Consider the following 12446-nt stretch of genomic DNA (forward strand, 5'->3'; position numbering starts at 1 on the left):
TTTTCTATTGCATAAATTTTAATGTCTCTTGCATTGAATTTTGCGTTTCATATGGATCACCTTAGTATTTATCTTTTGCAAGGAATATCACATTCTGTCATATTGATGAAACAGGAATGGAAGGGACACAGTCTTCAAGAAGCTACCACACTTCTGAATGAGCTGTTCTTTCATATCAAGCCCCGCTTCTCAGGGCAAGTTTCAGCTTTTTCCCAGCTTGCTAGGGACACCCTTCATGTTACAGTGAAGCACACTAAAGCATATGTGGTTGCTATTGCTCCTCCCCACCCATATGCAGGTGGCACTCATGCAGGAAGAGTACAGCACTCGAGGTGCAGGAGGGTCCATGGCCCCCCAGAAGCACAGAATAGATTTAATTTGTCCTCAAGAAAAGCTGGGCTGACTGAACAGCCCTGTTCTTCCTCTGGGCTTTCAGGACCTTTAAGCCCATTGCTGCCTCAGTTTTGTTTCTTGCAATCCACACATGGGAGTAGCTCCACGGAGCCATCACCTCAGCCCATTTGTCCTCCCCTTCTCTCCCTAGGGAGCTGGGAAGGCTAGCTGTCTGTCATTTCAACAGTATATCAGTCCTAGTGATGGAGGGTAGGGGAAGATTTTAGTTACAGCCAAAGCACTGGTTCAGGAGCCAAACAGCAAAAGCAAAAACTAATGCCAGTTGTTTCTAAGCATTTAACAGTAGAAGTCAAGAATTTCAAGCTTGCTCTTCAACTACTCTGTTGGAGAGAGCTGCTTGGAAATGACCATTGAGTAAGATTTCTTATGGAGAAGCAAAGCATGAAACTGCCAGTTGAAGCTTTTCAGGCTGATCTCATTTTTGTCTTTGAGGCTTAAAATATGCTCCTAAATATCAGCTTTCAGTGCCTGTGAAGAGCTGGGGAGAAAAAAAGACGCTTAAAGAGCTCCTAGCCCATCACCAGCATCTCTAGCTATATTCCACCAATATATTTTTAGAAGGAACTGGTCACCTCTATTTCAGCATTGTTCATTCTAGAACACGTTCTAGCCTTTTACTTGGTTTTTTATAGAAAGGGTTTTTCATAAATATATAAACTATTCTCCTTGTTTTCCAAATAACACCTATTAACTTCAGTGACAAAAAGTGCCTTTGTAAAGATTTAGAACTCAAAGAAACATGACTTTCTTTCAAATCTTTGTTAAATTTTATGCCCATGTTCTGCTCTGTGTTAAGCACTGTAAATTCCACTCTGCTTTATAGGGTTCAGTGGATATAAATGTGTGCCAAGTATAAAGACAAAGAAAGTGCAAAGGTGTAACCAAGGAGTTGACCTACATAATCCAATAGGAGAAAAGCTGTGCTCTGAAAAACACAGCATATGTTTGTGACACTGGCAGTGGCAGAACTCGAACATCAGCTCCTTCGATCTAATGTCACTGAGGCCCAATAAGCCCCAACCACCATGGTGACCATTTCAGAAGCTTCTAGTGAAAACTGATCTTTAACAAATACTCAGCGCAGTTTGCTGGGTGCAAAGCACCTGCTCTAATTTTGATGGATAGAAGTGTTTTAAAGCCTTCAAGTCTTGCAGTTCAGCCTAGAAATGTTTCTTTTCCCCCCCCTTGTATTTCTAGCCAATTTTCTAGACAACATGCCCTTGCGAAGTTCTGGCAAGTTGAGCATGGAGAACAGAAAAGACGACAGCGAGAGCACAGCACCTGCCCCTCCACAGAAGAAACTGTCCTGCCAGTGCCACCACCATTGCCCTGAAGACTCAGTCAACAGCACCTGCAGGTTTGTGGGTTAAATCATTTGATGGAGAAGCACAGGAAGGCCTGTGGGTGTCCTACATTGGATGTTGCAGTTTGTTTTAGCAGTATAATATAAGAGTTGCTTGTACATTGTGTCTAGAAGTCAATCATTTCCACTTGTGTATGTCAACTGCACTTTTTTTTTACAGTAGGATATTCACACCTTGAAAGTTTTAGACAAAACTTGTATTCATTCTCGGCATATGAAATATTCTGGAGGTAGGAGTGTGTTTTTAGAAGGTGTATGTAGTTAATGAGAAAAGATTTAATGGAGATGTATAAAAATGTGAGTGCTTATAAATTTATAATCACTCCTTATGAAACTGTTAAGAAACCTGCTCTGTGTGTCTTTACTATAGCTGAACTAGCTTTTGTAGGCTTTCCAAGCCTTTAGTTTTTTTCTTGCCTCCATGATAAAAGGAGAATGATTTCTTTCCTGAGGTGAAATGTTAAGTATTCTTATCTTAGCAGTAGTCTTCCTTGTGTTGGACTGCTTGGTTAGAGTACTGGAAACTTCTCACTTGTGCTGGGTTCTGCTTCCTCAGGGGCCACACGTTAGATCCTCTGTTCTGCTTGCTTAGGGCAAGTAAAATACTGGGAACGTTTACCATCGACTGTTATAGTCCGGTATGCCTCTGGGTATGCCAAAAGCACAGAAGGACAACCCAGGTCTGTTAGCCCAGCCAGGAGTGCAATGCTGAGGTGAAACAGCCTAGTATTTTACCTGTATCAGCTACTTCTCCCAGGCAGTATGTTAAAAAGGTGGAGAAAACCTAAGGTTGCTGAAGATGTGAATGGCTTTGTTGGATTTGTGTTGTTTTGTAGTCTAACTTCATTCTGCTCAGCCTGCAGTGTGACACTGAAACATGTCAAAGTTTTGGTGACAGCTGTAAATAGTATTTCCCCCTTTCCACTCCTCCTTCAAACTACTGCTCTAGCTGGAAGCTGGACCTAACTGCTCTCACTTGGCCTTGCCTTCAAAAAAGGCTGCAAAAACCCCACAAGGCTATCAGTTTGCACTGTGGGAATGGGCCATTTGCTGTTCATGCCCAGCAAGAGACACTGCTTTCACACATGCAGTGACAGAGAAGTTGCAAATGATTTTTAATCCACAAATTAGAAAATACAAAGGAGTCCTGCTAAGGAACCCATTGAACAAGGTTCATCTCCCAGCTGGGTAGACCTGCTGTTGCACATTGCTTCATCAGTGTCATTGATGTTGAAGATCTTTAATGTTATCACAAGCTATGGGAAAATGTCCTCTTAAAAAATGATTTGTGCAATTTCCTTCTTCTGCAATGCTTTAAAGAAGTCTCTTCAGTTTTCCCCTTAACAGTATCACAAACTGAATCTGTTTTTCAACTGTTAGTGCCCAAGGATAAGCATATGCAAGCAGTTTAGTAAAACGCAAAATTGTAACCACTTCTGTCTTCATAATCTTTGCAGAATTTATGCTTTGTAACATGAGTCTCACACGGTATAATTCAAGTGGAGCATTTAAATCTAGATTTGAGTTAAATTTAACCCAACTAATAATTGAAACTGGAATTTACCCAAAACATTACTCAATTTTCAGCTCGGGGAAAAAGGAAACAGTCAAAAGACTACCATTTTAGCCAAACTTACTCCTCTTTCCCAGCCTATTACTGTCACCCTAGCACTATCCTCCTTGACAGCTGCTCAAGAGCTTAGAAAAGCAGAAGACCAAAAATAAACATCAAATACCCTACACCTTTGTGGTTTATCAGCAACAGTGCTTTTCAGGATGCTGATCATTCCTACAGCTCCCTTCACCTTCATGCATGAGAGCCACAGATGTGTACAAAGACCACAACGGCCCTTGCTTTCCCTTCGTTTGCTTAGCTCTGTTAATCTCATCTTTTGCTTAAATTCCCTACTATGTAGTTGGCAGTAAGGATGAAAAGTAAAAAGGGAGCTTATGGTAGGAAGGGGGTCCTAACTCTAATTTTGAGAAAGAGTAGTTAAGTGCCCAATTAGCTGGCTGGCTTGAGACCAGGTTTCAAAAGAATTTGGCTAAGACACCTCAGGTAAGCATTGGCTGCTAGTTCCCCTTTTATTTTGAGATCATCATACTATATCAGCTTGTTACTTTGCTGTTTCAGTATAACCTGAATGACTCTTGGCACAGGTTTAAAGCAATCTGCGGTTCCCATTTAATCTCTTTATAAAAAGAAGCTTCACCATATTGAAGTGCAAATAGCATTGATTGCACTGTATTTGTCTGAAGGACAGCTAAGCTGTTTGAGATTAAGAGTTATTGGGTTAATCATCTTCCTCCCCTGTATGCAGTCACTAAAAGCTTTCTAAAAATCAAATTTGATTAAATTTAATCTCACAGCAGTTCTGTCAATCTGCTCAGCCTTGGGCTGACCAAGGGCCAGCAGTACCCTGAGCTGTCAGCCCAGCACAGATGAGGCACCGCGGCCTGGCAAAGCCCCAATGCCAGGGAAATGCCCTGAGCAAATTTGCATCAAGGGCTCAGGGGAATGTCAGACATAGCTCCCTTCACCAGGGCTCCCATCAGCTCCTCCTTGCCAGGGAGCAAGGGGTGCTCCACAAGGGCAGCAAGAAAGTGCTTCCAGGTGTAGCTAAATTAAACTCTCAGCATAAAATAACCAGTCCTGTAGCAATCACTGTTAAGATTTTTCTCATTAAATAGCAGCCTGCTATCCCACCTGAAGATTTTGGCCCACTCCTGCTGGTATTTGTCTCTGATGGCAGAGATACAGATTGCAGTACTAGCAATCTGAATGTTTCTATAAAAATGAGGACATCTGGTGGCCATTTAAAATCCTCTCCATAATTTTTTTTTTTTTTTTAGAAATTTAAAGCCAATAGTCTTAACCACATCTGTTTCAAATCCTCTAATGGCCTGCTGCATTCATATACAGATTTCCCTTTTCTTTATACTGCTGCAGCATAAAGAAGTTCCACAATACTTGAGTAAGCTAAGGATAACATCACCATTTCAAATGCAAATTATTTTCTATTTCAACAGTAAATGGTAGTAAATGCTTTAGTGAGAAAGAGCATTCTTTACAGTGTGACCCTACTGAAAGCATTGCAAACATTGAGCAGCATGTGGGGTACAGGAAGCAGTTTTTATTCCTAAAATATGAAGGTTGCATAACAACCTCTACTGATTTAGTTATTTAAGGCAGCTGGTACATTTTCCCAAGCCATATCCATACAGGTGAGTTAAAGAGGATTTTGGTGAAATTTAATGTTATTCTTAGAAGAATGATTAAAAAAAATCAGATTCTGGTAGATTTTTGAGGCTCTGGGTATCACATATGTCACATTAAGTTTCCTTGGTACAAAACGTATGCAGTTGACATTCCTCCACCATGTAGAGGTAGTGGCCAAGCCTACCCATGTCCTGGGGAACAAAAGCAGGGACACCTCATCAAGAGAGTGCTGGCATCAGGGAGCAGGGCCATGCCGCACAGGGCTGAGGGCAATGGACCAACCACCCACCATGACCTTGTCCCAACATACCTGAACACAACAGCCCAAGGCCAAGTGCTTGTAGGGTGTCCCAGGGCCAGCTGGGAAGATGGTGCCAGAGACAGGTCCAGCCACTACATAGCTCAAGGGGAGAGTGGTTGCCCTGACCTGAGCTTAAATGAGCCCCTGAGAGGGCGGGCCTGCATGAGGGCCCAGGTGAGGCACATTGAAGCTGTTATGGCTCATTAGTGCACTCAGGCACCCCAACAATTAACATATTTGTAAAAGTTTTGCAATCCTCTGCTTGTAAAGGATGCATTAGCCTGCAACCTGTTGAAACTCTATCTTTTTTTCTCAGCATCTGTGGGATTCAAAAAAGAAGCTCAAAGCTGCTTTGAAGACAACCTGGGCCCTGTTTTACTGTTCAATTTCAAGTTTTGTATATACAGAAGGAATGCAGGCAGTGCAGTTGTGTCTAATCATAACTAATTGTATATCTGAAAAAATAGTATCAGATTTAATTGGCTATGACCATAATGGGATTGCAATAAAGGCAGGGGCTGATTAGGTACCTGGTGGTGCTCTCGATTTTCCATTCACAAATAAATGCTGACAGTTTTAAAGATCAGGCTGATAGAGGTTAATTTCTTATGTATTGCCTACTGGTCTTGATTGTATTTCTCCCCAGCTGTATCTTAAGGTAGCTTTAGTTATGTAATGTAATAAAATAATTAAGTTGCTTTCTCAGCATTAGCAGAGGTGATAATTCACTTGAGTAATTTTATTTTCATTCTCATGTTCCCCAGATGATAGGATTGGATTTTCTTTGTAATTTGGCATGTAGAAGGAAGAAGCCTTCAACAGTTTGCCAAGACACTGAGTTCAAGCATCCTTTCCTTTAGGCAGCTTTGATTTTTAGAGCCGAATAGAAAACTTTCTAAGAAAGGAGCCCTGATGAGATATTGCAAGCTGGCCTTTTAAAAAAAAATTTGGGGGTGGGGGTATTGTAGACTTTTGCACAGGACTGTACAGGAGGCAGTTAAGTCCACTTTGGTAGTTAGAACAAAAAACAAAAGTCAACAGAGACAAAGTCTAGCAAGCTTCAGTCTTTCTCTTCTTTCCTTCTCTGCCAAGGCCGTATGTCTCATGCCTGGCTCAGCAGGTGGCTCTTCCGTCTCCCCGAGTGCTCAGACTGAAATCCAAATTCCCTGTCCCGCACTTCTCAGCCCTGCTCCAGAAATTGCCTGTTTTTATTTTTGCTCAGAAATTGGCCATATAGGGTTTTAACACGTACAATATATGTTTGCCTTATGGCAAATAATGACATTTTCTTGGTTTAAGTAAATTCCATATTCCTTTCCCTTGCATATGGAATTTACTTAAACCAGGAAAACATTCCAAAATAGTAAATAGCTGTGTTAAATTTGTTCTATCATTAAAAAAGAAGCTACATCTGACAAATATATCTGCAGTATAATTGTAAGGTCAAGTGAAATAAATGGTCTGTGTTTCAGTTTTGGAGCCAAAATAAAGAAATAAAAGAAAAAAGGAAAAAGACTAGAGAAAGAAAAGTAGCTTTGTTTTGACTCTTTGTTTCCTCATAGTTCTAACGTGTACCAAAACGGGTTTTGTATGTAAATGAAAGGTGCTGGAGAGTCCTGGTGAGAATGCAGAGGTACTCGTGCCTGGTGCTATTGCTGTACCCCAAGCAATGCTATCACATTGTCAACACCTGTCCAATATCAGGCGTTCTGCACAAAGCTTGATGCTGTACAGATGGGGATCATGGCTTGTTTTCTGTGTTGTACCCCACAGGCCGGGAAAGCAGTTTGATCTGAGCTGTGATTTAGAAGAACGATGCAAGGCACCTCTGAGGGGCTCTCCCATGTTTCAGTCGCGGGAGAACAGTACAGGCAGATTTTGCAGAGATAGCGTAGTGTGAGCAGATCGTATTGGAGATAGCACTGATCAACAGACTTGTATAGGAGGTAGGGTAGGTGAAAAGGTGCCCTCTCGGGATGCATCAGGACCCTTCTACTCTCCATTTCCGGAATTGTAGGGTCATCGCTGAACACCTCGGTGTCCCCAGTGAGTGAGACGTACCACACGCAGCAGAGCAGGCCCCAAATCACTGAGCTGCAGACTTGTGTGGCCAGAAACGTTGGTCCCACGTGAGGCAACTTTGTCTCGTTACATCTGTGTGTCCCTCATTGCCTTCCAAGTAGCTGCGCACACATCTGAAGGTGCGTTTGGCTCAACAACTGTGTGACGCTCTTCTTCTCACTTGGTTTCAGGCTACTTCTCTGCTCCACAACTGCTTACTATATTACTTTTTTTGGGAAAACGAGCCTGTACTGAATACATGTACAGTGGCTCTTTGTTTTATGGACAGAGTCCAAAGACAGTGTTCTGCTAAATTTGGCCTTCATAATCTTCCTTGAGCAAAGGATGTGACAAAATATATGAATTAAATGCAAATTGGGAGTCTTAGCCAGTTTTTCAATTAAATTAATTCAGCCAGTGTTTACAGAACGGCATGAACTTCCAGGTTTCTGTAGATAACATCACCTTATGTTGTTTCACTGTTTTTAAGAACAGTGCAGAAACTTGTCGTATTGCTTTGGATGGAAATGTAAAGATGGTGTCGCAGTCAGTCATTCTGATACCACAGCCAGAAGTACACACAGGAGGTGTGGCTAGAAATAAATAATACTCATGTAGACTTAATTGCAAATAATATTAAAGATAACAAATCTTCTCATCAGGATATTTAACCAACCTATTTGTCACAGGCACTAAATGAAGGAATAATGTCGCTTTTGCAAATCACTTTTTGCCAAACCTCGCTGCGCAGTACACATAGAAGGCAGGACAGGAAACCATCAGCAGTCAAATTTTGGTAGCAAAAGTGTTGCATCCCTTGTGAGACGTGGCTGTTGTCCCGTAAGGACATCCGTGGGAACAGCTGCAAAGCTGCTGGCCTCTGTTCCTCTCTTCTGACATTTAGCAAAGGCCTCAGTTAAGATCCCCTCTTTCGTTCTGGTGATCTGTACTCTGCAGCAGTGTCTGCCAGCATTTCCCTTATAAACGCCCTCTACAGCCAAGTCAAAAGCCAGGAATATAAAAATTCACGCTTGGCAAATGTGTGACGTACCAAATCTGTGCTTATTGGTGATCGCATCCAGAATGTATTCAATCACTCTCCTGTGCCATACTGCACTAAGAGAACACTAGAGTGGAGAAGGTACACCTGGATGTATTTTATAACATCAAGTTGAATTCCTTCTTTACACATCATTCGCATTGCACAGTTTAAAAAAGAATAATTCTATATTAAATTTGCTAGAAAATGGAGAATTTGGCTCTTCATATTGCTTTGTGTGTATCTATAACATACATATTTTTCTGTTTGTGAAATCACTAAAATAAGCATAAAATTAGAGATGGCGCAGACTTGTCTGAATTGTTTCTACCTTGTCATAATATTAAACAAATTTTCATTTCTTCCGTTAGCAGGTGTGAGGTAGGGTAATGAGTAAAACTGCAGGGCTATGCGTGCCTTTTCATTGCAGTGTGTGGTGTTTCTGACGTCCTCTGAACCAGGAGAAGAGCTGGGGGGGACACAATTAAGAGCTACCTCTTACTTTTCAGAAGAGTCATCTCTACCTCTTGCCCAAATTCCTGAGAGGTCTTCGGTAGAAAAAAAGGTTTCCTATACGGCATGAAAATTTTTTCTCTGACTTGTTCTTCTTTTGATATAGAAACAAACAGTACCCCTTTATATTTTACTCAGTAGGCCTTTTTTTAATTATATCATAGTTTTCCTTCATTATTGTATTGATCTCCCTATAGCGCATGAGTTTTATGACTCTTCACTTTTGTTCTATGCAGTCTTTGTTTGTCTGTCTAGATGTGGAGTACAATTTTCAGAGGGACTATAGTGCTTGGGGATTCTGAATTTAATTTTTAAATATGAGCTAAGAATCAGAGTCCCATAGCAAGTCAGAAAAAAAAAAAAAAAGAAAGAAAACTGCTGACTGTCTTGCTTCTTTTTCCCTTCTGCAAACAATTTGACTCTTTCCGCCACCCCTCCGTCTTTCCTTTTGTGGCCTGAGTATTTTGATTTTTACTGGGGACTGTTAGCTGTGGAGTTCATTTTTGTGTTTCGCTTGATTGCAATTTATTGTTTTGCTGCTCTGTCCCCTGGGTTAAACTTACTCATTACTTTGAATCAAAGGCACCATGCAAACAAATAAAATCTAATCTAATATAATATTCTGCTCTAATGGATTCCTTACAGTCTCTCTTCTTGGCAATCCTATCGTTCCTATCTTAAGCTCGAGCAATGAAATCAAGGTGGCTGTTGCCCAGAAGGGCTACTGTCTCCTTCGCCTTACTCGTATGCACAATGTCAGAGGAGGGCAGAAGTCATCGCTTGCTTCTCCGAGAAAGTGATTTGTGATGTACCACTGGTCGCTTTTCAAATCCAGCAGTCAATAACTGGTGATAGATTATTATTTGAAGTAATAAGCTTGCTGTGGCTAGACCCTGCACCACTAATATAAAAATATGCCGCAGCAAATGTTTGACATGATCCTATCCAGCATCTGTCTATGCTGTAGCTAATACTTACAAATTGTGTTTATCTGTCCAGCGTGTAACAGTGCTCCGCTTTTCCTATGTCTTCATTGTCTTTGCTGCTGTTATTCTGCTAGGCTTTCCTTTCTTTCAAGTGAGGAGCGGATCATCTGAAATTTTGCTGTGTTTAAATTTTCTAATCCTCTTTTCTTTCTATTTCCTTTTTTTAACTGAGTTTGTTCTCGTCTGCAAAATATTCCTTGAACCTAACAAGCAATGTTATTTTGCTGGGGAAATAATGGAATATTTTATTTGTATGCGACTTAAATGCCTTGTATTGGAAGAGTTCTTTCTTTATTTTTGGGTCCTCTTCCTGCAAGTTAGTCAATTTGCGCTTCCTTACACGTGTTACATCCCCCCCTCAGAGCACTAAGGTATCAATGTACAGCAGTCTCAGTGAAACGCGGCCGCTCTTTTCGTGCCCTCCACCCCCTCTTTCCATAACATTCAGGCATTTGACCTTCATCAAGGAAGGACATTTATCACCAGCACCGTCTCACCATCTGTTAGGATACTTGTCCTCTGCGGTGCATGTTCTTGTAAACGGAAGCATTACGGATCACTTTAGGCTTATAACCCACGTAAACAGTTATGAAGGGTGTTGATGATAACTCAAGGACTCATACACAAGAGTGTTGCAGTTTGTAATATGGTTAAAACAGGTATCACAAATCACCCTTAATAGTATTTTGCTGTTACTATCTCAGAAATGTTTGTTTCTTTAGGTCTCCCCTATGGTGCAAACGTCCATGTTTTATTCTCAGGCACAAGGCAAACCTGTTGTAGGCCTGATGTTTGCAGTTATACGGGTCTCCAAAGTCTTAACGCTGTCATGTTTATAGGCATTTACAGAGAATTAAGGTGTTTATTAATGGGTTTTATAGCTGAGAAATGTGTGTTAGCTTTGAGGCGCAGCCTCCTTTGTGCATGGAAAAGTTGATCCGCGGTGCTGCCATTTGTTGCTGGATTGCATTGCAACAAGTTGCCTTGGGCACCTTCGTCTTCTAGCCTGCATTTTTCCACGTGTGCCACAGTACTTCAGCTCTTTGTGTGTTGTCATGCTGTTGGAGGAAATGCGTCCATTTGTTAATGGCAGGAGTGCCTTGCAAGGAACAACTTTTAAGACTCTCTTTAACAGCACATTTTTCACTTGACAAACTCCTCCTGATTCGTTCTTTCTTTCCAATCCTCAGCACTGATGGCTACTGCTTCACCATAATAGAAGAAGATGAATCTGGTGGACATTTAGTCACCAAGGGATGTCTAGGATTAGAGGGCTCAGACTTTCAGTGTCGGGTAAGAAAGCATTTGCTCTCTAAGTTTTGTTTGGCTTTTCTGGTAGCTTTCAGTTGGAGCGCAGTCAACAGGCATTAAGATGTCCATCTTTGGCACTTCTGTTCAGCTGGCAAATAGTTACTCTGCGCTGATTGCTGAGGGGTTTGCATTTTCATCCCAGGATGGTTTCTGACGGTGACACTATAGCTTCTTCTAGCAATAGCTTTGTGTTCGGTTTTGTTGCTGCTGCTATTAATTCGTAACACCCCTGCTCAGATGAAGCTCTCATTTAGAGAAATGCAATCTAATTCTTGAAGTCTCCATGGTAGCTAAAATAAGTCAGGATGTTATTTTATGGACCACAGCAACCTTTATGCCTTACATGCAATTCCTCTTGGGTTTTGCATTTTTGATGCAGGAAATTCACTTAAGAGTCCAATAATCACCTACCTTAGAGCAAATCTTGCTGCAGCAATGGAAAGGGTATGGGCAATGGAGCAAGATGGCTGTAAAGTGTTTGCCCTTTCTACAGTTGAGCGTGAATGATTTTACATGAGTACAGAACAATCTAGCCACGGCAGCATCAAGGCCTGTAGAAGGGATTTTACCCTTGTTCCCATGACAGGTAAATTAATTCACACAGCGATTTCTCTATTAGTCTAGCTAAACTATTTTGAATACATAGGTTAACTTATTTATATAATGTAACTCCAACACATGCACATAGGTAACTGTCAGAGCTCTGTCTTGCACTGTTAGGGTCAGCAGAGCCGTTCTGCAGCACAAGAGCATCAACAGAAATGCACAAGGGATGAATTTGTCTCTTAATTATTTAGATAACACGTTTCTGGATACACAAGGTGGCACAATTCCTTACTCCACACATCCTGGAAATCTTTTTAAGACCGCAGTCCAGCTGACATGCACACCTTGCTATCAGGTGCCAGAATGACAGCGTACCTTTACAACACAGATAATTACTGCATTTTCTGTGACATTTTTGATTGCAGGACACTCCCATTCCACACCAAAGAAGATCTATTGAATGTTGCACGGGTCAAGATTACTGTAACAAACATCTTCATCCTACGCTGCCGCCTCTGAAAAATCGAGGTAAGGGGAAGAGGTGATTTCAGCCCCAAACTGATCTTTTCCTGCTGTTGCTCTTTGCACCTCAGAAAGAAACAAAGGCAAAACCAAAGCCCCCTCCAACAGTGCACGATTAAAAAGAGGAACTGTATTAAAAAGTTGATCGGGATTACTTTAGGTCAGAGAGA

General features: G+C 41.3%; 1 protein-coding gene across 3 annotated transcripts in view; it reads left to right on the forward strand.

Moving 5' to 3' along the window:
* Positions 1-12446, forward strand: part of BMPR1B (bone morphogenetic protein receptor type 1B) — a 257589-nt gene that overhangs the window by 224977 nt on the left and 20166 nt on the right. For all 3 annotated transcript variants that reach the window (XM_068941585.1, XM_068941584.1, XM_068941586.1), the window contains 3 exons: positions 1612-1771; positions 11088-11190; positions 12180-12282. In XM_068941585.1, the coding sequence (XP_068797686.1) occupies positions 1612-1771; positions 11088-11190; positions 12180-12282 (366 nt within the window). The remainder of the gene's footprint in view (positions 1-1611; positions 1772-11087; positions 11191-12179; positions 12283-12446) is intronic.

Source organism: Struthio camelus, chromosome 4, assembly GCF_040807025.1.
Source record: "Struthio camelus isolate bStrCam1 chromosome 4, bStrCam1.hap1, whole genome shotgun sequence".
NCBI classification, from domain to species: Eukaryota; Metazoa; Chordata; class Aves; order Struthioniformes; family Struthionidae; genus Struthio; species Struthio camelus.